This window comes from Lupinus angustifolius, chromosome LG01 (genome assembly GCF_001865875.1).
Source record: "Lupinus angustifolius cultivar Tanjil chromosome LG01, LupAngTanjil_v1.0, whole genome shotgun sequence".
Lineage (NCBI taxonomy): Eukaryota > Viridiplantae > Streptophyta > Magnoliopsida > Fabales > Fabaceae > Lupinus > Lupinus angustifolius.
This window is the reverse complement of record NC_032009.1, coordinates 21,077,736-21,102,692: the sequence shown is the minus strand read 5'-3', so window position 1 is coordinate 21,102,692 and position 24,957 is coordinate 21,077,736. Positions and strand designations below refer to the sequence as shown.

The following is a 24,957-nucleotide window of genomic DNA, read 5'->3' as shown; positions in this document are numbered from 1 at the left end:
AATAAAAGCAGTTTTTGTTATATGCATAGTAGACATAGGATCCCTCACCTTTTATTTCCGAATCTATAATCTGAAATCAATGAGAGATAGGCAAATAAAATTTGTTAGCTTTTTATAATAAACTTTGTGTCTCTCGTTAGTAAATCATTTGAGAAGTTTTGTTTTTTTAGAGAATACAAATCCATATTTTGATGGTGAAAATGTTAGACAAATATCATAATTTTTGTTAGAGAGAATCTGACACTTCTTTTTGGGTAAAGACATTGAGGGCATCTAACACAATTTAAAAATGCTTAATTACTCAAAGTGTTAGGGGTAAGCAGGACCCGATGTTACCTGTTATCCGACACGACCCAATCATGATCGAGTCCGAATAGGGTCGGACCCATGCTCACCTACAAAGTGTTCTAAGAGCTTAGTTAGCTAATACTTAAGTATATAAGGTGCTAAATGATAATATGTGGGTTCATCTTATACACTAATATGTGAATGATGGTTGAATAAATAGTGTGATTGATATATAGGGATGAAGAGTTTTTTACATAATTAATATATTGTGTATAGAGATAAATTTAGATTCTAAAAAAGTTTATGATAAGAAGGAAAAAAACTCTACCCATTTCATGGCAACTAGGGATTTAAAAATTTGAATAAAATTATTTTACATAGTTATTTAAATATTGAATTATTAGTATTCAATTATGCACCCACAGATATGGATTACAGCACATTTCTAGTTTTCAATTATTACTTTATTTCCCTCCTGATATGGTTCTAAAATTCAGTGCTCTGTTCACTCTGAAACAAAAGTACACATACACCATTTTTTTTTGTTCTTTTTAATCTGCCAGAATATTTTTCTTTTTTGGGACTATTTTGGCACTGGAAACCTTAAATTACTATATTTTATAACCAGAGTCATTCAGGTAAGAGATAGCTCCGAAAACAAAGCACATAATATACTATTGTTTTTTTCTTGTTGATCTGTAGTAATAATATACTTTTATTAGAGTGTAAATCTTTTGTTTTGTAAGGATAACTTGTTTGGATTCTAATAATCTATATTCATTTTAAATTTTCATTTTGATTTTTTCATAAAGTCATTTTATTGCATATATCCATCATATTGCCATAATTCAAATCAAAATTCTTTCAGATCTAATAGTAATTTTCCTTATAAAAAACAAAAAAACTCTTGGAGATTCTCAAAAGTGCTTTCAAATTAAAAATAAATATTGTATCACCCAATGTTAGAGATTAGCTTGATGAGATATATTGTTTATTTTAGACAAAAAAATAGCTTAACAACAATGACCCATAAAGTTGACATACCTAACATATATGACAAAGTAAGAAATATGTATTAAGCACCTAAACAATTCTCAATGACATATCATAACTAGATACAGGATAACCCTTTTGTAAGGACTTTCAATCTTAAAAGTGTGACCTAAAACGCAGAGACAAATGAAAGTACATCATCATCACTATTATTCTGACGGAAAAAAAATGTATGCATCGTATATGAGTTTATATACTGAAACTGCATTATCTACCATTCATATCGAATTATCAATATCCTTTAAAAAAACAATTCAAATAAATGGTGAATGATGTAGTTTCTATATATAAATTTTTACACTAACAATATATAGATATTACGCTCTTATTATAACTATAGCTTGAATATGAAGGTAGTTTGGGGGCCCAATAATTCCCATGTGAGATGCAGAAAAATACAAGCTGGAGCATACAATCATAGCTGAATCAGATGAACAAATAACTGTTGCCTACATGCTATACATAAAATAATAAGTCAGCTTTGTTCAAAAGGAAAATTGCATCATTCCAACAAGGGCTAAAAAGAGAAGAATAATATACATGTTTAGCCATTTTGATCAAACAATTAAATATTGTACCTAGAAGTAGCAACACCATAAATGAAATAATATGAAGCAGAGAGAGTAGTGCATGAGCTAATTACAATGAGAATAAGATTTTACTTCTACCTTTCCACATACCCATCAAAGTATCATAAATTAGTAAGGTGTATATATATATATAAAGACATGTAAACCGGGACAAAACACAACCAATACTCTCCAGTAGCCAGAGCCAGAATATAAATCACAAGGAGACTGGTGCAGCTCAAGCCATTAACCATTCAAAATCTTACGTGCTCTTGGCTGGAACCTGATTCATAATACCGATGTTGTTCACAGGTTTGGGCCTCCATTCTGTCCTGCCCCTCACAATTTCAGCACCATCTTCAAGTCGAAGCAAATGTTTGCACTCAACATGGCCACTGTGAGCTAGATTGCCGACATCTACACCGGATATGGAAGTCAGGGACTGTAGCACACTGTCCCTACCACACTCCCTCCTATACTCCAGAGTCATGGCAGACAGCTCATGACTCTCCAAGATTGACTGTGGAGCACTCTGTAACAATCAACACACAATACTTTGGTTAAGAGGGCCCTGATCAGCCAAATGCACAACAAACTAAGCATACCAAGATTTTTGTATCCAAGAATAAATCAACAAGTGCAAATTAATAATGGAAGAAACACAAGCAATCCATAAAAGACCAAACATCACACCCTGCTGTTCAACTCAGTTTCCAGAGCACCATAGCGTATTACTACTCACTCAATCATGTCACATTCTAATTTTCAAGCTTCGCTGACTCACGAATCACTACCCGGGTTAAATGACTTGAACACCTATATCATTGCTATTCAATGTATCATCAAGGCTGCATGCTAAGAAAATGGAAATCAACATCAATGAACAAATTGATAGTCACTTAGCAGGAATGGAACATAACAGAGACAATGACATTCACAAGCTACAGAGTATCTTAGCCACTAGAGTTTTGTTTATGATGAAATGAAAGTAAATAGTGTACAAACATTAAAAACATCAGATCAATAACTGCAGGAGGTGCAAGAACAGAAAACTACCTCCAGAATCCAGCCAATGTACTTCACATTGTTAACATGCTGGTTGACATCCAGATCATTCCATCTAGGCTGAAAATTCAGATGCAACGCATAATTTAAATAGAATATGGCATCCAAGGTAATTTTGAGAAAATAAATCAATTATAGCAGTTGCAAAAAGTGCTAACATACACTTAATCCAGTACGAATATAGTCTGCTGTATTGTCATCCAGTTTAGGTAGTTTTCTGTTATCCTCTTCAAGAATTGGAGCAGAATTCACAAAATAAGAGCCTATCTCATCTCTGACTTCTGCTGGAATTTTAGACAGCCTCCTTGTCAGCTTATTCATCATGACCCAGATACTGTAGATCATAATAACCAAACCAACAGATCAAAAAATGTTTATATGTTACTATTCAGTAGTTCCAAAAGGTGATGCATGCGCACAAGCACAAGTCTTAGTGATAAACTAAGAACACACTTTGTTATGTTGGTACAGTAAGAGGTTTTCAAGTGCAAAAACAATCCACTTAAAATTATAATAGTTCATTACTTTTAACAACAATACCAAATGCATAATTAGGTTGGTTTTGGTTTGAACCAGCAGCAAAAGGAAGGAAGAATAAAAAATTCCTGAAAATGGTTTCTACCTGGAGGCTCTCGTCAATATTTCACCAGTTTTGCAGTTACGTAAAAGCCAATCACGACGCATACCATTCTTCCCCGATGCAGAAACCCAAGTGTCTACTTGAACAATATCACCCCTGAAGCAAATATAGATTCCATCAATTACAGATGATCGGACAATACTTACTCCATATAATCCTAATTAATAGTTTATCTAAATTCAACCAATAGCCAACAGGCCAACACTATTGAAAACACCAAGTCCTCCAATAGAACTGTCAGTATATAACTAGTAAACAAAAAGTACAGACAGTATAGGTGCTTTATTCAAAACTCTGCTTCTCTACTCGACTTTTTACCAAAATTTGTCACCTAATTTATAATTGTGAACCAATAGAACATTACATTCCGTATAACGGCTGCACACTTGTACAACATGAAAAAACAGATAAAAAATATGATTCAACCTCAAACCCATTTGAATGTAGCCAATAGTTCATCATGTATAAAGCTTAATTTTTTTGGGAAAAACTACCTTTTTCCCTCAAACTTTTTCAGTAAGATTTTATATTGTTGAAAAAAATTAGCTAATGTAAACACATACAACTATGATTGTCCCACAAGAATTTCACAAACATTAATATGTTCATAATTAAATCAACTAGGAAGCTAATTCAGAGGTATAAGTTACATAATTTACAGAATAAATGCAGAAGTGGTAATTTCAAATGAGGTTTTTATTGACTCGTCATTCATCATAAATATGAAAAGAATCAAAAGAACACTAAAATAAGCAGAGAAATAGCAGTTTAACTTAGGCACATGAGCAAATCACACATTACGAGCGAATTTGGGTGACTCACCATGTAGGATAACGATCAACTGCAACCTGCATCCGCGTAACAACCCATATCAGGTTCTTTTTGCACATTTCAGGCGTAGAACCAAAGCCATCACCAAGAAGCCCAGCAGTTTTAACATGATTAAGTGCGGTTTCCTGTTGTTAACAAATAGTTGAAAGAATCAAGTATGAAAAGTATTAAGTAGCTGTTGTCATTTGTGTAAGAATTTCAATACTTCAGTGAGTATTAGACAAGCCTATGTATTTATAACATGCTCATATCCTAATAGTATAAATAACAAGTCACTTCACTCATATGAATGAGCACAAACATACCTGCAAATGGTTCATTACCGTCTCTATAGATGCTGTTCGATCAGCACCTATTTCATATGATCTAATAGAAAAGTTTTGACGGAACACCATATCATCCTGAACAATTTTTCCTATGCCAAAGGGGTCAATAAGCATATCAGGTCGCCTTGGCTTCCAATCAAGCATCATCCACTGTTTTTCAGCTGCCAGGAAAATTGTTGTGATAGCAGCCAAAAGCATGCTCCAATCAGGCAACTGGTTGATAAAAGTCCTTGGCGGAGGCGATGGCAAATCATCATCATGCTTGTAGGTTTCTACAGATGTAGTAACTGCAGTTCCATTAATCTTCGGAGGGGCTTGAGCATTTGCCTTAACTTTCAAGCCACGAGAAGACGCGTATTTGGATTTGAATCCAACAAGGTTTGCAGGCCCATCACCATGTTTGTTGCCTTCTGCACCCGAGTCTGGTGAGGTTGAAGTAACAGGGAAAAACGAAGCAGTAACAGCAGTTGCCACCATAATGAATTATACAGCTGCATGCAAAGTTGAAGCAAGTTAAATTGTTGAAATATTTATATACATATATCTTCTTTTCACACCGTCCGGTGAAAAAAGAAAGAAGTGGCAAACTTTGTCAATGAAAAGAGAACAAACTGTAGAATCCCATGAAAAAAATCAACAGGAGACATCATTATACTTTGCTCAAATAAAACAAAAGAGTAACATTTATATCACAAACACAAGAGAATTATAACAAATAATTTGACCTGAAAGCATTTTTTATTTTTTTATAGAAAAAGTAAGCCAATTTGTTTCTAATACTATCACTGGTAAAAAAAAAAAAGAATGCATGAAGCCCTGAACTAAAAACAGCAAGTCCAATTCCTGAATAAATCCATATAATTCTCTTTTCTTTTCTTCGCTTATATTTAACTTCATGTGCAACCACATGAAAAAAAGTTGCAAATTTTATAAAATAAGCTACAACTTCAAATGACGAAGCTTATTTTATCAAGTGATAATGTAAAATTTTAGATGATAAAAATAATCAAAAAAAAAAATCGCACAATTAAAAATAAATTATTGAGAAAATTGGACACAGATCTGAGTTTGAATATAGAAAACATGACAAACCAAAAAGAGAATAAACGAAGGCATAGATAAAAAAATCCCAAAAAAAAAAACAAATGAGGCCAAAAAATCACAGACATTGCAAAAATGATAACCATATTGCATAAAAATGAACAAGGAACACAAATAAATAACAATAACCTTAACTGCAGTGGCAATATGAATGTATAAGAGTGAAATGAAAAAAATTGAAAGTTGAAATGTTAGTGATGAATGAAACAAAGAGAGAGAGAGAGAGAAATTGATCAGAAAAGATTCCATACCTGATTGAAGAGAAAGGAAGAAGAGAGATACAGAAGAAATTACAAAGAAGATATAGAAAGGGCTATTGCGTCATTTTACGTCGTGAGAATCCTCCTTTTATATGTTTTCTAATTATGATTTTGACTATTTTTCAAAATTACTATAAAAAATGAAAGATAAATAAAATAAGAATTTTTTTGTACCATCAATAATATTTTCTTACATTTTGAGTAAATGGTTAATACCTTTCGAGATGTATTGTTGCTTCTTCTAATAAATAACTTATAGAAATCAAATTTTTAAACTTTCGATTATCCTGGGAACTGATAGGTCTTACACTACTAAAGCAAGCCGAATAAAATAAGAGTTTGAATTTATTATATATATTCATCCCGCCTTTCACTCTCAACTTCAAAGTTCGCACCCCACCTCTCCATTTATTTACCATATTACCCTTCCCTTCTTCATTAGTTTTTTATATTTTATTACCACTTCTTTACCCACATGTGTACCTTATATTATTATAAATGTATAATTCTATTATTTTATTATAAGCTCGTCTTTAGATCTATATGCAAATGCATAATTTAAGTTCTATTTGTACGTATGTTTTTATATTTTATAAATTTTCAATGAGTTTAAAGGCCTGTTTTAACTCTACACTAAAATAATTATTCTATTTTTTAAAATTTATTTTAAAATAATAGTAGATAAATATTACACTCATTTTACATTTCAAGAATGGAAATACATTTGTGGTATATAAGCCACTTCCTTCAAATTTGAATATAGTTAAAAGTTTTGGAAGAAATTGTAGGTCCATGAAATTAGTAATAAAAATAAGAAATAAAAAACAACAACAAAATTGAAAGTTTATTCCAGTTACGTAGTATTTTTCCTTGTTGGGATTGTGTGTCATGTTCCAATCTAGTAGTACTTTTAATAATTTAAAACGGTATAACATTCTTAGATTATATACATTTATCCCATTTATTCTTTTACTAAATATTATATATTCTTTCTTTCATTAAAATGTTATTAATGTATTAACCTATTATATTATATTATATTATATTATATTATATTATATTATATTATATTTGAACATGACTTAATTTATCTTATCAGTACGAGTTATTCGAACCTCAGTTTTTAAAAGTTTGATAAAGTATCTATCAAGTTTGAGTTTTTAAAGTTTGTGTCTGTAAACCAACAATTTTGACTTCTCTGTACGCTGTTTGACCCTTGGAAGAAAGAAATATTAATGAGTAATATTATATTCTTCTTCTTACTTATAAGAAAGTGACACATATCATTTATAAATTAATTATTAATAAATAAAGTATCATGACATATGTTAAAGGTATAAGAATTAGTAAGAGGATATATTAATTGTGGTTGAGAAGCATACTAGGAAAGCCGTGAACAAAGGTATCAATACCTGTGCCAACTCTATATTCATTAATAATCTCATATACCCATCTATCTAGGATTATTTTCTAATACAAGTTAATTAATTTTTTGAACGAGATTATTGTTTATTACCGATGACAAAGTATATTGGAAATGGGGCAAGTAAAACTTAATACAGAATTTTATTGAAATAGAATAAATTCAATTCAAATTACAATACAATTGACACATCATCTAAAATCTAAATGAAACACGGTTGCGTACACATGCTTAGGAAAGTGATAGAATTGACAAATAAAATCTAAATGATTTTCTTAGGTGAAAATTCAATGTAAGTATGTATTTAGCATTATCATGCTATAAAAAATATAACAAATAAGAACATTACTTCGTATATAACTGGTTGATATTTATACTTTCTCAAAATTAACAAAATAACAACTAATCTTGAGAAGGATTTTTAGTTTGGAAGTTAAGATTGAGAAGTGTAAAGCTATGTGTTACACAAAATGTTACAGGGATCTCTGCCATAACCATTTGGGTAGTTTTTGGTTCCCTACTCATTGGTGTAGAGGTGAAGAATAATAATAAATGAATAAGTTATATTATCTCACCACTAAAATTATGACATGTATTCTATTTAATTATTTTAAAAAAAAAATATTTCTAAAATTACACAAAATAGTACACATGTCATACTTTTAGTGACAGGAGGAGATAAATTATCTCCTTGGGAATAATAATTTCAATTACATTATTGAGAGAACGCAATCCACATTAACTATTGCATATTATGTTATGTGAAACTATTGATGCTATGGCTCCTTCATTTGTCTTGTTAGCTGGGACAAAGAGTTCTTTTTGAACAGCTAAATCAGCTTTCACAAAAGAACTTCTAGATAGATGCTAAGTCAACTTTCACAAAAATCATCTCTCTTATTTTTTGTTAACAAATTAGTAAATACATAAACCAATTTACAAGAAACAAGGGAGGGATATAATATCCTCAATAGAAAATTGCTCATGCTTCCCAGGAACAGGTAGACAACAAAACTGTACAGTGTACTATACAGGTGAGTTATATGGTTTCATGATGCAGCTAAAAATGTGTTTCTGCTATAAAGTTTGATCCTGCTTCCCAATGATGTCAGCAGGGGAGGATGGAGGTTTAGAAAAAGTAGTAGTTCGTGGCGGAGGAGCCGTAAGGGCATAAGTGAGTCTAGACGATGATGAGTTCTCAATCAAACCGGCAATACCAGCAGCTGCGGATTGAGCATTTGAAGGAAGGAAGAGATCATGCTTCTGGTCTTTGTATGCACTCCAAACCTGAATCCCAGATGGGAAAAAGGTAACAACTCACATTTGAAATTGGAATAGTTGCAACAAACACAATACAGAGAAACAACGTTTGAAATGTCAAACTTCAAAACAATCACATTATGTTACTAATCAAAACATGTTGGGACTTACATCAGAATTATTCAATATTTCTCGCACTTTAGTACAATGAGCTCCTTCAGTAGCAAAGGCGTGCAAGACCTGATTCAGCATGGCGGCATAACATGTCAGTAACAAACCAGTTGATAGAGAATGGTTCAAGTTAGTCAATCTAGACAATTTTCCTTAAACAGCAAAAGAACTTTTTTAAATAACCATTTGCTCATTTGTTCCACTAAATCAATGGATAAAAAAAATATAATACCTGTAGAAAGAAACACAAAATCTAGACTGATGTAAATGCAATATTTATTATTTTGAAGCTAAAGATGTCAGGGAATCAAGAAATTGGAAACTTATCAGTAAGAGTTGGTTAGACAGAAATCCGTAGTCATACAAACAAAACGTTCAACTGATTGATTAAAAATCACTAAATGAACACCAAATACATTTCCCCCAAGTAACTAATAAAGAAAAAAAATATCACAGGCAAGAGAATGTAAGAAAACAAATATCACTAAATGAACTGACAGAAAGGCAATTATAATTTTTTTTGAAGGAGAACAACAAATAATGTATAGACCTTACTGTTGTGTCAAGACTCACCTTTAGACAAATAATGTATAGACCAACAAAATATGCAAAGAGAAACTCAAAAGGAAGTATAAATGGACTACTAGATTCTAACCTCAATAGCAAGCACCCTGCCAATAGATGCTTCAGATTCATTCCACTTCATCTGAGAACAAATTCCATTCCTTCCCCCAGCCCTCCAATCAAGAAGACCAAGAAGTACTTCAACAAGACCAACTCTGCATTGTTTGAAATTGTTTAGTGTTAGGAGTAAGAGATAGAATTTGGATCTCCAAAGCATAAAACATTGGATTAATTAAAGGTGGATCAGTTTTTGAATATATAGGTACTCACTTAAGTCCTTGAGCAACAAGAGCATCCCTGGCTCGGTTTCCTGCAACCACAACTCGTTTCAAGGTCTCAAGAGCTAAAATGCTTCCACCTTGCCACCCTATAGCTTTCATTAGCAGTGGAACAACCTGAAAGAATTTTTTTAAAAGTATAATAAAATCATAAAACTTTTGTTTGGTTAAAGACAGATTTGAAAATTAGGATCCATGCGACAGGATTACAGGTGATGGAAATAGACTACCAAAAGGCATAGTTACATTATAAAAATTAAATAGAACTCTCGTGAAAATGAGACCACCAAAATCTATAACCTTTACAATTTTTTCTGTTCCCTACCCAGCAAAGTAATTCAATAAAGATAAACAATTTCATAGAGATTATTTCTTGTCTGATACCTGAGGTGTTCCAACACTTGTTGCTGCCATGGCTTCGGCACATGTGGTACTAGCTGCAAGTTGATGCAGGACACGCAAACAACTCAGGCGTACTCGTTCTTGAGGAGTTTGTGTCTGCTCTGTTGATCCATTAACAGGGTCATATTTTTTGTCTGCATGCTCTCCATCGTTTACCTCACCCGATGACATTGTTTCCCGCCTACCCTCATATGCAACAGCAGCAACTAGTTTGGGTACATACCCAAGATATCCAACATGATCTGCTAGTGCAGGATGCACACGCAGTAATGAAACCAGTGCAGCTGAGAGAAGCAAAGGCAGCTCTGGGTCAACACCCTGAGCCTCGTAATGTGTAGCAGCAATGGATGACATATACTGATCTAATAGCCCTTCCAAGAATCTTTTAGGATTTCTTAGAGGAAATTTGGGATCTTTCAGAAACAGCCTAACATAGATGCCACCAACCTACAAAAAATTGAGTACACTCAACACAAGAACATATACTAGAAAATATGTTTCTAAATATTCAATATTAGGTCATACCTGCGGCTCATCTCTCATTTCCTGCTGTCCAGATGCCTGCTCCGTTACATCCCAGTCAACAACACGACCTTTCATCTGCTCACGGTATAGTTCCAATGCCATAGTTGAAATTTGTGCAGATAAGGAAGCAGCCATTGCTGGCGTCCAAACAAGTTCTGGCGTCTCTGTAGTCTGCTCAAGGGCAACAACAACAGCTTCACCAGGTCCATCTCTAATTACTGATACAAGGCCATCTGGAAGAAACCTTGCAAGTGTTATGGCAACTCTAGGCCCATGCATCGGTTGTCCAACAAGCTTCCCCAACAATGAGGCCGCCATAGCTCTTTGCTGGAGAGGAATTTCTTCTGTGTAGAATGATTTTTAATGTCAATATTTAAATATTTAAAGATCTGCAAGTAGATCCCAGAAATGAGAATAATAACATTAACTAAGAAGTACAAATCTCCCACCCTTCAAAGGCAAGAGCAACTCAAGAATGTAGACAACGCCACCATGCTTGGCAACTGCCCAGGCCAGTTCTGGAGTGCTTGCCAATGCATAGAGAACATGGAGAGCCCCTTCACGACAACTTGGAGCTGAGTGAAGCATTTGTAATAAAAGGAGGAGATTAGATCCATCTGCAACCATGGCTTGCAAACAAGGTGCATGCCCTGTTAAGAGTGACAGCACTGCTAGGCAAAGCTGAGGAAGGTTACTATTTGATGCTTCAGCCACAGAAAAGCATTCAAAAAGAGGCAGTAACTTGTCTTTATTAGAAAATATGGACCCCAAGTTAGGATTATTAGTAAGTAGATTCTGCAGAAAATAAATAAGATTAGTCAACCATGATGCATAGGAAGTATTTCAATATACAATGAGTCAGTTAGACAATTAACCTGAAGGGCGGTCAATGCCAAACGCAGATTTTTAACCAGCTCAACTTCTTCCTTCCCTACAGTTTGTTCATCAGACATTGTGCCAGAATTATCCAGGACATGCTGTTCAGTAATAAATTCATCAACAGCATCACTTGGATTTTCAGAAGTCTGAATGAACTTAGCGGTGTCCTCAACATTATAACTAGCATCTTCAACAAATTGATTGTGCACAAAAGATGATACAAAATCAATTAGAGCAACACAAAAAGCTTCAGGTTCACTAATTTCAAACTCTGGCTGATCATTGTAGACTCTCAAGTAAACATTGCCAATGAATAATTCTGTTGATAGTGCTTTGTAGACAAAGTCATGTGAATCTTTTATATCATATGAGCCATCAGGGCCTTGAGCTTCACGTTGCTGATCCACAAATTTCAGCAGTTCTGCTCGTGTTGAAGAGTTCCAGATAATCTAAAACAGCAAATAATTCAAAGATAGTGTCAACATAAACAGGAAGGCCTAGTACATGAGGCTCCTACATAGTAGGGTTTAGGGATGGTAGATGTAAGCAGCCTTACACTCGCAAGCGAAGAGGCTGTTTCTAGGATTTCAACCCATGACCTTCAGGTCATAAGGCAAGCAACCTTACCGTTGTGCCAAGGCTCACCCTTAAAGATAGTATCAACATGTGAATACAAAAATATATGTAAATCCAGAGGCCAAAGAGGGAGAAATACCATCTTAATTTAAAAGTTGAAACATCAATATTTTGAACCAAACCACTGGGAGTTATCTTTTGGACTTGAGGGATTAGCTTATGGAGAAGTCAGCAAAATAAACTAGAATGACCAGGAAAGCAAGTGACAAGAAACAACCAATGGGCACATATACTAATATGTAGTGTTCATCTACCATAAAGTCGTCAACTATATTTTCCTTTTTATAGGGGGGTGTTATGATGCCAGAACAATTGAAAAGGGAGGGATTGATGTTCAGACTACTGGGGCCATGCGATGCAAGGTATTATAGCTCTAGAATCTCTATTTTTTTAATAATATTTAGTGAAGCTAGTAGCAAGTAAATAGCAGTAAGCTTGAGGAGAGTATAACGCTAAGGCCAGTAAGGGAAAAAATCACCTCCGGCGACTCCAGGTTTGCGTTTAATTTGGACAGCAAATCTTTAGGTATTTGATCTTTTAACATGCTAGAAAGCTTAGGTGTTAGCAAAACTCTGAGTGCATTAGCTGCTTCCCCATTGTAGGGTATTGAACTCCCATCACCACACAAACCACTGAGCCTTGACAAAGCTAGGGATGCTTGAATAGCATGCATGTTTTTTGCAATTTGAACACTAACGCCAATACCATGTGATTCTGTTGCACCAGATTCTTCTGCAGTTGAGTCATACTGAAACAGCAGTGGCAAAAGGTACCTATCGTGGACCATATAAAATGAGTAAGTCAATTTTTTTTAAAGGGGAAGGAGGATAAAAAATCACCTTATTTTTGCACCACAAACAATAATGGCAATGCATAAAAGTTAAAGTTCATAAGCTAACCAACAACCAGAAAAGTCAATACTTCACAATAAGGCTTAACTGCAAAGCATGAAGGAGGTAACTCCATGTCGGTCAACATGAAATTATTTTTTCATAGAAGTCAACTACTAAATTATCATTACACAAGAACAGGAGCAAGGTTCCAGGTCACATGCAGCCATAATTTCATAACAGAGAAAGAATGGAATAAAAAAGAAAATTATCATAAGGGTTGTCCAATCTAATTTAATTATAAATAAACTAGCAAATACACCACTCCATTACAATTAACACAACCATTCCCTTTTACATTCTATTGATGATAAGGACCAGTATGAACAATAAATCTTCAAATAATATGTAAGACAGTTCTCACGAAATGAGTTATTATAGTGCATAACCATTCTAAGTGCATATATTTGAATGAGTGTACTAACAACCAAGTTAATAATCCAAATAGAAACATTAGGATTCAACTCCCTTAATAAAGCTTAAGGCATCCATAACCCAGAAACTATAACCCCATTGGATGAGCAACTTTACAGTTTTGTTGAGTTATCTTCTGGAATAATCAATTATGAAGCATCCTAGTCCGGTTCGAATGAGGTTGCTAAAATACCTTTTGAAACCCAGCTAAACTGACTTGGGCTTATTTTCATAAGGAACAAATTTAAGCTTATGGCAGTAAGCCTTTGCGAATGCTAAAAACAGCATAGGTGGGTAGCATTCTTCATAATAAATTATGGCTAAATTACCGTAAGCGAATTACCAATATTCGATTCACACATTAGAGCTTCTCAAAGTGTCTATATAAAAAAATGTTCAGATTATTCTATACCACAAATATAACAGTAAAGCTTATTTCAACAAGCTCTATGTGCATAACTACTTCTTTAAGCTATTATGTATCCTACCTATATAAGATCTACACTAAATTTTACACCAAAACTTACTTAATACAGGACATCCTCCAGCGGGCCTATGATTGAGAACTTGAGATAGATGTCAAATACTTTATCCAATAATAGAATAATTGAAAAGACAGACATACCATAAAACACCAGCCTTCAGTAAAGCATCCTGCAATTCTGAGGAAACAGAAACATTAGCTATAGTCTGTAGAGCAGCATCAACAGCTGAAGGTACAAGCTCAAATTCAGTGCAGTGCACAATATCCTGAACTAATCCAGAAAATTCAAGTATCTCAGTTCTCGCAGCCTCAAATTGACTAAGAACTGAAAATGTCCGCATGATATTTGTAACAATGATTGCAGATGTTTCATTTCCAGGAGTAGTTGGCTGAACAACACACATGCAACGGGATAGAAGGGTTGCAAGAAGATGTATCCCTCCATCTCTTACCATTTCTTCACCATTCAATGAAGAAGATGCACATCTAACGAAAATAAAATTCAATAAAAAACAATTGGCATGAAGGATTTATTTAGCATAATGGTGAACATAAAAGAAAACTGAATTTTTACGTTAGCCAGACAAGCTCTGATGCTGCAACAAGGAGAGGTGCTCTGTCTGAAGAAAGAAAGTTGTTATCATCCTTGTCCACGGTAACAGCACTCAGCAGCATAGGGTAGCCAGCATATTTGAATGGCTCCAATATGTTTCCATATCTTCTGTATAAAATGCATTGACCCTTCAACAAAAGAAGCAGTCTCCAGGGCTGAGGGCCTTGCAAGCCTTGCATGGTAGCCTAAGATGTAGTCGCATACAGTAAATGTTTTAACAACTAGCAAGAAGAGTCATAACTGCATAACTATATTGCAACTAGGAAAAAAAACCTTGGTCAAATAATTCATCAAAATGACAGCTATGAACATGAAGTAATCAAAATGACAGCTATGAACATGAAGTGATCAAAATGACAGCTATGAACATGAAGTAATCAAAATGAACATTAATGAGCATAATTATTTTGATACAACATTCCTATGGTTGTATGTAACTATATAACAAACTAATATAAGCTTGCATGCATGCAGCTGGTTCACTAGCAGATTATACACACATACACTACGCTAAATAACAAAACAGGAGCATATATGGTTGTACAATACTTCTCCCTATCCGGGGTCAAGTCAACACACCCAAGAGAAATCACATGTCCATTGCAGCTTCTAATAAGAAAAAACAAGTACATGCATTTTTATGCATGACATACTTTTTTTTTGGTATAAATGTATGACATACTTAAATTTCAAAAATTAAGAACTCAAGGCAACAAACCAAGTCTCATAACTTCTAAACTAAAATACTACGACTTTAGACATAGTACAGTTTGCCCATCCAGGAAATTTTAAATGAGAACTTTCATGTGGATATAATTAATGGTGTCTTGGTTACTTCCCCAGAAACATGATTCCAATGAAGCCTGTGTATAATATGAAACTTATGTCTACCTGGAGGCGTTCATAGGCCTTCTGTATAGCAAGGAACTTCTCCCTTCCTTCTGGGTTTTTGTCAGGATGATATTTCATAGCAAGTTTCCGATATTGTCGCTTTAACTTTTCTTCATCAATGTTCTCAATCTGCTTTGATAAGCTAGATGCTTCATCTACAACCTCCGACGAATACTTTTTATTAACATCATCATTAGATACATCCTGCAAGGATATTTCAAGGATCTTGCAAGCCTCTTCTTCGGAAAGATCCATAGGTTTTCTAGTCAACTCTTCACGCCACATTACAAGCAATGACTGCAAAAATTCTACATGTTCAACAATAGGCCAATTTGGAAAACGAATCTCATCACATAAGTTCCTGAGATAATAACGGTGACACCACATTTCATCTCGCAGCTCTGGATATGTCACTGGAGGCATTGGGGCATAGTCGTATAAAACATGGCAATGTTGTGACAGTTTCTGTGGAAAATCACCAAGATGCTGCAAAACCTGATGAAGAGTACATGAACATTAATCAAATTCCACCAGGTCCATATCAGAAAGTAAGCAAAGTAAACCTTTTCTTTTATATAAAAAATAAACACTTTACAGAGTCTATTGTGAAGTTTAGAATACCTGACATATTAGATTTTCTGCCCTCATTTTGTAAGTCCAAATTATCTCAGGGGTGTCAGAATCAGAAACCATTGCTGCAGCAAATGCTGCTGAACCACTACGCTCCAGTACATACAACAACGATTCAGGGAGAAGTCCACCAAGAACGCTACGTTTTGCCAATGGCAATGAACTTGAAACTGCAGCCTCTTCGCCACCATGAAATGCTTGATGCACATGGGTGACAGCAAAAAGTTGCCCAATTGAAAGTAGATTAGATCCAGGATAAGCCAATGCAAAATAAAAAGCACCAGTGCTGTATAAACGTATCATGGCCTTGGGATTCCGAGTAACAATAGCCTTCAGCAAAGCAGCAGCTGCCTCAACAATACTTGGTTCCCCAGAAAGAATAGCCTGTGTTCATACAACCCCCCAAAATGGAAAAGGCAAATCAAAATATATCACAGGAGGTAGTGCTAATGAGTTCCCTTAAGGGCATTTGTCAAGGTTTTATTGATAGAAACTTTCTTGGAAAAAGATGTATTTATTAAATTAAAGGGTTGAAACATATATTTTCCAAGATAAAGTACAAGGGCTTAGCATGACCATACATCATAGCATATGAATTTGTCAAAATGTTGGCAGAGTAGAAAATTCTAGAAATGTACAATTGACTACGGAATACTATCACATATCAAGCGACTTGAATTAAGAATGATAATGGTACGAAGAGTTAAGACAATCAATAATCAAAGAAACATGTCATTAATTTTATAGAAAGAAATGTTACTCAAAAAGTTGCAAGTCACACAACCAATATAAATTATTAATTAATATTTAACATGGCTGACTCATAAAATGCAATTGGCTATTAAAATTACCTGCGCAATGTGTGGGAGGCACCGTGGGCTCGACAAGATTCGTTTTACTCTAGGAGTCGGAGTAACAATCTCTCCAGCATCATCTAAATCTGAATGAGCACAAACCATACTATGCAATATGGACAAAGCTGCATCCCCAACCTAAATACAAGATCAGTCTATTAGGAGGTTACTGTGAAAATAAAATGACAAGAAACAATAATGTCAAAAGAAATGTGTTTTATGAGGCAAATCATTAGCCATAAAAACGCTTTCCAGGTAGCCATTGATGCTAATTTGAGGACAATGTAACTACCTTTCATCTATGCTACATCTCCAAATGTGCTGAAGTTATTGTTTAACATTTTAAGTTTTTAACAGCACGTAAATAGAGAAACCTAAATATAAGTCACCCTTCTTATTGGATCTTAAGAATCACAAATAAATCAAATTATTGAGAAAGAAGTAAGCACAGATTTTAGGCCAGACAGGAGAAAAGATTGCAATAAAATAAGATAAAATGACAGAGCAGTCATCCAATGAGAGGGAAGAAAACAATCAGGCTACAAAAACTATTAATATTTATATGAATATCAAAATTATCTTCCATTTGCAGCATGATTACCTGAGGTGAGGTAAGGACAGGAACTCTGATGGCAAGTGCCCAACGAAGCTCACGAATATCACGCAACTTCTTCCAATCTAGCATCCCAGACGCCCAACACCTTGTTGTCCAATCAATAGCCTTCTTAGACCATAACCTTCTAATAGCATCCTTTTCCATGGGTCCAACTTGAGCACCATCTTTGTCGATATACATCCATTCCTTGAGTGGCTCCATAAAAGCACTAGCAGCAATCAAATTTGATTGCAAGGGAATAGTTGTCCTCTCTGAAGTTTCATGGACAACTGTGAGCAGATCAACTGCTAACACACAACCTCCAACTAGAACACAATCCTCTACATTCGATAAAACCTTCATCAATGCCTGACAAAGAATAAAACATAGTTAATTTGAATATTCAAACGGTCAAACCAATGGAGTTGATAAATAAGTCAAGCATTTTTTTAAATTCTTCTCCATTTATGATATTCATTAATTTAACCAATATTACAACTCTAAAGCATTTAGCAATAGAGACTCTCAAAATTTATCACTATGTTTTGCCCAAACCTGCCAAAACCCTTAGTACTACAAAGATAAAAGCACAAATATTAGAAAGAACTTCACCCAGAATTGTTCGACAATAAAAAAGGGCAGCCTAGTGTACGAGGTCTTCACCTAGTGGGGTTTGGGGAGGGTAGATGTACACAACCTTACTCTCGCAAGAAAAAACACTTTTTCGAGGATTTGTACCCATGACCTCCAGGTCACAAGGCAATCAACTTTATCATTGCGCCGAGGCTATCCCTCTTTAAATTCAATTTAAAGAAAAGGAAATTAATGCAAGTGTTAAACAATACAGAAGGAAATTAATGCTTCCTCCACTCGCTGAGAGAAAGACGGGAAAAAGTAAATTCAATGTACACACACCTTCAGAAGCAAAAGAAGCCGGTGCCTCAAAGCTCTGTCATCAGTCCTATCCAAGAGAACAGTAATATGAGCTGTGCCTTCAAATGGACCAATGGTCTTGAAATGCTGCTCATATACAATTGCCATTGCCCTTGCACAAAGCTCTCTCACTGATGACCCACCACCTCCACCAAAACCATCTAATCTACCCATGTCACACCAATCATCAGATGCACCTAATTCATCAGGAACAGCACCATCTACAGTAAGGCCTGTGTCAGCATCACATAAAAATCGATTGTACAATGCTCTAAAGAAAGCAACTGGATCACGCAGTGGGAAGTCTTGTGCCCGGCCACCACTGCCACTGTCAAGTAGTAGACGCAGATAATACTGACCAACACAAACTTCTTTTGACAAACTTGGATAACGGACAGAAAATTCGGGGTAATTCCAAGATATTTGTGGCACACTCTCAATCCCGGTCACCGTTTCTACAGTGGCACCCCCTGGAACAATATCTTCTGTGCGCTCCTTCTCAACATCTAGTTTATGAACTTCAGCCTGCAATGATTCCCTCAGCTCTTGCCTGGTACGTTCATTCCAAATCAAATCTGCACGATTGTGATCAAGACCAAATGCTCGCCAGAATTCAGGCCAGTTACATAGAAGTCGACCAGATCCCACAGGGGTGTTCTCCACAACAACTTGGGCAGGAGCTGGAATGCCCTCACTCTGAAAACCAACTGCATTGCTGTCCGGATCAGCTGAATTTGAAAAATCAGATCCAGGTGCTTCATTTGTGTTTGTCGACGGCACAACAGTCGAAGCGACAAAATTAGGATACCCATTTTGAGAATCACCTGTAGAAGACCCATTGGTCAAATTTTCATTAGTGAGCACAACTGAAGGTTGAATACTTGAAGGTTGTCCAGAGGTTGGGTCTAGAGCAGCTCTATGATAATTTTCAGGGCCTCTAACAACAGCTAACCCTGTCTGCCTACCTGGATCAGAAACATCAAAATTATTATCTGAAAGGAGAGGTTGTTCATTAGAGGCTAATCCTCTCCCTATGCGACCTTTTCTCTGTTGAAGTAAACGTCTTTTTCTTTTCCCTATTGACGACTCTTCTGGATTTGTATCTTCAGCAGGAACCCCATCAGAACGTGTGTGCAAATAAGCAACAAGGCCAGGAGGCAGAATTCGAGACAATAACTCCAAAGCTGGTTGATAGGAATCAGCCCAAAGAGCAACAAGTTGTCGACTAACTTCACGGCGCTCACCAGCAGGAAGGAACAATGCATGCAGTAAATGCCTCAACAAAGCACCATCACGCAGAGAAGCATCCCGCATAGACTCCGCAGCAATAGCATCTTCTTCAGCAATTGATCGCATAATCACAGCTACCGTTTCTCTAACACTTTCAGCAGGATGACCGAACAGTGCAAATAAGCGACGCTTCAACCCAGCAACTTGGCGTAACAACTCAACAAAAACAGTATATTGGGTAGTCTCTCCAAGTGGATCACAAATCATAGCCTCAAGCACTTCAACAACAGCCATTGAAAGTAAAGGTGATACAGACATGGGCTTTAATCTGTTGATAAGAATAATGATATAACTATGACTAGCGAACAATACTGACTTTGTATGCATAATCGTGGCATGCCACTCTCCTTTAGAATCTGTTAGATTTGCATCACCAGGTCCACCACCAACAAGTACAGCAACAAGCCCAGCAGCCTCAGATGCCACACCTTCTGAACCATTTCTAAGCAAACCCATTAGTCTTCCAACTGCTGCTGGAAAAGACACCACATGTGAAGCTGCACTTCTTGAAGCAAGTAGTCTACGTAAACATGCAATAAATCCCATAACTGTTGCTGCAGCTTTCGGTGAAGGGGGTGGCAAAGGAGGAGACTCTGGAGGAAGATTTGGAGCAGCAGGAAGCATAGTAATCAAGGCCATCAAAGTAACCTCCGGTACCTCAATGGTTGGAGGCACTCCACTATATGGTATACAGGCATTGAACTCCCTTATTCTGCGCCATAGTTTAGCTCTTGATCCAGGAATAGAACCACCTTCAGCAACAGCATCTTTGGCAGCTGTGGCTAAATGTTTCAAATACATAGATGAACTTTCTGCATCAGCAACAGGCTTTTGTTGACCATATTGCAAATATACTCTTCCACAGGGAGGATCAATACGGTGCCCAGGCATTGTCAGCCTTGGCAGTACAGGTATGGCACATTGACCCTACAAACACATCACTAACGGTCAAACATCCCCTTGGGATCTGCATTCTACAATAAGTCAATTTTTGTTTTAGGCTTTTCAAAACCAAGATGAGATACATCTACCTACTTCAGTTTGCAACACGTCGCGAACTGCTGCAAGTAAGTTATCACGAGATGTGCTTGCATAAACCTACAATGCATGCCATATACATGAGAAACTTTATGGCGTAACAAAACATAACTTCAGTGGCATAACAAACACTTACATGGATGGGGCATCCATCACTGAATTCAATTGCAAACATCTGGGGCTCTTCTGCAAACCGAACCAGAGCACTTACTGAAGATAAAGGACGAACAGTAACAGCCTGCATACATCTAGTCACAATTCTCAACATTTGACATAACCATTCGGAGTAAAAATCAGCATGCATAAACATATAAATGTATACAAAATTGGTTGTGTCAGATACACAAGAAAGGCTACATAGAATTTGATGAAGACCCAATTATATATTCTAAAAAGATGCCTTAAATGTTATAAATTGATGTGTCTTCCTTAAAATCTGTTCTATCTCATAGACAATGATGCTAGTTGCTTACTGTCTGTAACAAGTTAAACACATAACTACAAAAACTCCATGAATAACAGCGGTCAACAATTCCAAAGCCATATTGATGTGTGTGGCATGTACTTTAGATTATCAACATCTGATACAGTAATTGTATCATGACTATCGTTCTTTATCCAGAACTATACTTCAGCAAATAGTTGATACATGGGCCCACCAGCATGTATCAATGCTTGTACACAGATTTAACCCATCCAATAATTGACTTAAAAATTGCGTCACTTACTTCATAGTTCTGAGGGCGCCTTTCCACAATCGAAGTCTTTGTAAGAATGAGCTGACGGGATACAGCATCCCCATGCTCACCTAGCCCTCCTTTTGGACCAACTCCTAAGCTCAACCCTGGAACATTTAGAGTTCCATGGGCAGCAGAGCGTAGTCTTGTTACAGACCAACCCCCCAGTGGGGTATCTTCTGCCCCAACAGCCTCTTTTGCTGCATTCGAGTTATATATGTTGAGGTTAAAAAATAAATTTACTGAGGATAAATAACGAATTTGAATGTTGAAGTTGTAGCTAGCAACCTCTTTGTTTTATATACTCAGAAATGGAGAGAGTTTGGGAAGTTTCCACAGACAAGGAGACCCCAACAGTGGATTTAGCAGTTTTCGTCTGCAATAAAATTACATTGTTATTATTGCAGATGTTAAAAGTAAAACAGGTAACTATATATTTCTTGGTTACTGAGAAAACAGTCAAACCATTCTAACAAATGCCACCTTATTTCAGCGCCAAATACAACCTTTTAAGGATTCAAAATATTAAAAAATAATTTTTTAAGCTTAAAAACGTGATCCATACCAAATTTGAGATGATAGATGATATTGTGCAGCCAGAAGCAGCTTGGAACGCTTTAGATTTTCTTCCATATAATGGACAAAGAACAAATCCACTACCATGATCAATATTTTTCTTTCCAAACGCATCAGAGAGGAGAATAATTGCTGGGGAATCCATATCTCTAAAATCCAAGCACCAGCGAAGGTCACCTGATCTTGTCTCGATAAGCTCAACACCAGCATAAGTTACCTTCAATTTCTGAGTCACACGGGATAATTAGTTCGACAGATCACCGCACTTTTCCTTTTTTGTATCAACATGCCAATTAGTTACTATTGAAAACATACAAAATTAACACATCATCTGATCATCCTAATCTCCAAATTCTTACTAAATTTCGAATTCCCTCAACATAAAACAATAAAATCATCATCTTCTTTTAATCAGTAATGGACATATGAATGACACAAATGGACATGGTCATACTTCAGTGTAGCAACAAATATATCATATGATATGACGACTAACAGACAGTAATACAGTATCATCCATTATCAAGTCTCTCAACCACCCCAATCCCAAGATAAACACTAACCCTGTTATATCAAGCTATTTATTACTATTATTATTATATCATCCAAACTAAACAAATTTCAGCTGAAGTAGCAAGCAAGTAAAACAGAGCACAGAGTAACTCAAGGAAATATGATATGATGACTAATGAACAGAAGGAGTTTTATATACTCTCAACCATTCCAATCCCATCATAAACACATAACCCCATAATTTCAAGCTTCTATACATCAAAGATAAAATAACCCAAAATTCCGAAATCCGAAGTAAATATAGTTGAAGGAGGAAGCAATTAAAACAGAGCACTGAGTAACTTACAAAAGGAACCCACTGAGACGCCCTTCGCCTAAGATGCAGCACTGGGAACTCGGCCACCGGAGCCAACCTATTCCACCGTATTCTATGCAACTCCGTCAAAATGCTGGCCCTGTACCGCGACGAGAACTTCATAGGTTTGAATTTCCCACGCCCATCGGTTCTAAGGCTCAAGCTAAACTCATTAGAATTCTCGTCGCGACTCAACAGAGGCGCAGCAGCTTCGAAATCAGCCGCCACGTCATACGAATTCGTAACCGAGAGTGTCGAAGGATCAAGTGTAACAATAGAAACAGAAGAAATGCAAAGTATCCTCTTATAGCGACCACGCCACGAATGCTTCACAACTAAATAACGCGCCAAATACTCCGGTTCTTCAAGCAGCGGAGGAGCAGGGTTAGAAACAACGACGGCGGCGGCGGCGGAGGATTTGGCGGAATTATCCATTACCGGAGGTGGTGGTAGAGAAACGTTACGATTGAGATCGGAAGCGTAGCGAGTCACGGAATCGATGGTGGAGAGATGAGCGAGGGTGTGAAGAGGAGGAACATTGTGAGAGCGAAGAAAGAAGAAGAGACCATGCGACGATGATGATGACGATGAAGAAATCGCCGCCGCAGCCTCCGCCGTAGATCGGTGAGGCCGAGAATGATTAGCCCCCAGTGCGAAGTTTGTTAATCACATTAAATAATGAAAAATGAAACCCTAAGTATAATTAGCGATTGGTTAATTCAAATTTCGGAATCGATTAAATTAGGAAATGAAAACAATAACAGAGATAGAGAGAGAGGGAGAGATTTGGTTTGAATCGGAAAACTGAATCGGATACAGAATGAGAGATAAAGTTGCAGAATCAAATTTCTAACGACTTCAGAGTTAAGTTAAGACATTGTAATAATTTTGTCTTCAACCGAATGAGTAATAAGAACAAAAAAGTCAGCATAACCAAATCATGTAATAATTTGTTCACTGCAATTAACTGAGGATAGTTATTTATTGTTTTTTTTATTTTTTTATTATATACATTTTTTTCTAATAAATGTTTTTCTTTACAACCCTCTTGATTTTCTATTAAAATTCATATTTTTAGGGTTATTGAATTCAGAATTATATGATCTATAGGACTTTTTATTACTTTTTTGGAAGATAAATGTTAAGCTGAAAAATAATGGAAAAACGTATAAAGGTCATTTGAAAACATAAATATCATAAAGGACACATCTGACAATAGAAAATAAGTTAAGGACCTACTTAAAATAATAACAAGAAAAGTTATGAAACTAACTCCAAAATAAATAAAAATTGAAGAATGAATATAGAGAGTATGGGCTTTTTTTAGCATAACAATAAAATAAGTCTCCATAGGTGGATGGTTGGTGGATTCAATTTCGAATGAATGCACCATTAACTTACTGGTATAAATACCAAAACATAACCAAAGAAAAAAGTATATATATACTCATAGCGTATGAAATTTATACATTATTATTGTCACATTTATTACTCATATTTTATCATCATTGATTTTTCAAAAACAAAAGTTATAGAAAGTATATTACAATGCATACATATTTCAAACTTTTATCATTTATTTTCTTTTGTTAATCTGAATAAACATAGAAAAATATAGACTATTATACATTTCAAAGCTGTATTTTATGCACATGACAAATAGGGTTCTAATAAAGAGTTTAAAATCTATAGGCCTAAAGTTTTGCTGTCAATATGTACATATAAAATCATTTAATAAATTATGCAGCCACATTTGTACATCATTTGAAAGTTACATTTTTTAGTTTAAATACGTGTAAATGGTGTTCAAATA

The 24,957-nt window shown here is 35.6% G+C and overlaps 2 protein-coding genes across 4 annotated transcripts; both read right to left on the bottom strand.

Moving 5' to 3' along the window:
• LOC109354183 (palmitoyl-acyl carrier protein thioesterase, chloroplastic-like) lies at positions 1,920 to 6,202 on the bottom strand. Of its 3 annotated transcripts, none has more exons than XM_019596529.1 (7): positions 6,125 to 6,202; positions 4,752 to 5,263; positions 4,438 to 4,571; positions 3,598 to 3,711; positions 3,138 to 3,309; positions 2,967 to 3,035; positions 1,920 to 2,442 (listed from the first exon to the last, which is right to left on the bottom strand). In XM_019596529.1, the coding sequence occupies exons 2-7, from the start codon at positions 5,247 to 5,249 to the stop codon at positions 2,173 to 2,175; spliced, it is 1,257 nt and encodes a 418-aa protein (XP_019452074.1). In that variant the 5' UTR covers positions 5,250 to 5,263; positions 6,125 to 6,202; the 3' UTR covers positions 1,920 to 2,172. The 3 variants fall into 3 exon arrangements, with proteins under 3 accessions (XP_019452074.1, XP_019452069.1, XP_019452077.1); XM_019596524.1 differs by lacking the exon at positions 6,125 to 6,202 and adding an exon at positions 6,003 to 6,096; XM_019596532.1 differs by lacking the exon at positions 6,125 to 6,202 and having other exon boundaries at positions 1,920 to 2,055; positions 2,125 to 2,442; positions 4,752 to 5,249.
• On the bottom strand, positions 8,434 to 23,896 carry LOC109354171 (dnaJ homolog subfamily C GRV2-like). Its single transcript, XM_019596518.1, has 22 exons — positions 23,136 to 23,896; positions 22,266 to 22,502; positions 21,989 to 22,076; positions 21,692 to 21,900; positions 21,100 to 21,201; positions 20,961 to 21,023; positions 18,618 to 20,852; positions 17,709 to 18,071; positions 17,105 to 17,245; positions 16,245 to 16,637; positions 15,624 to 16,118; positions 14,694 to 14,917; positions 14,261 to 14,605; positions 12,810 to 13,104; positions 11,692 to 12,144; positions 11,266 to 11,611; positions 10,817 to 11,160; positions 10,274 to 10,738; positions 9,882 to 10,006; positions 9,643 to 9,766; positions 8,988 to 9,056; positions 8,434 to 8,843 (listed from the first exon to the last, which is right to left on the bottom strand). Exons 1-22 carry the CDS (start codon positions 23,577 to 23,579, stop codon positions 8,634 to 8,636), a joined length of 7,770 nt encoding a protein of 2,589 aa, XP_019452063.1. The 5' UTR covers positions 23,580 to 23,896; the 3' UTR covers positions 8,434 to 8,633.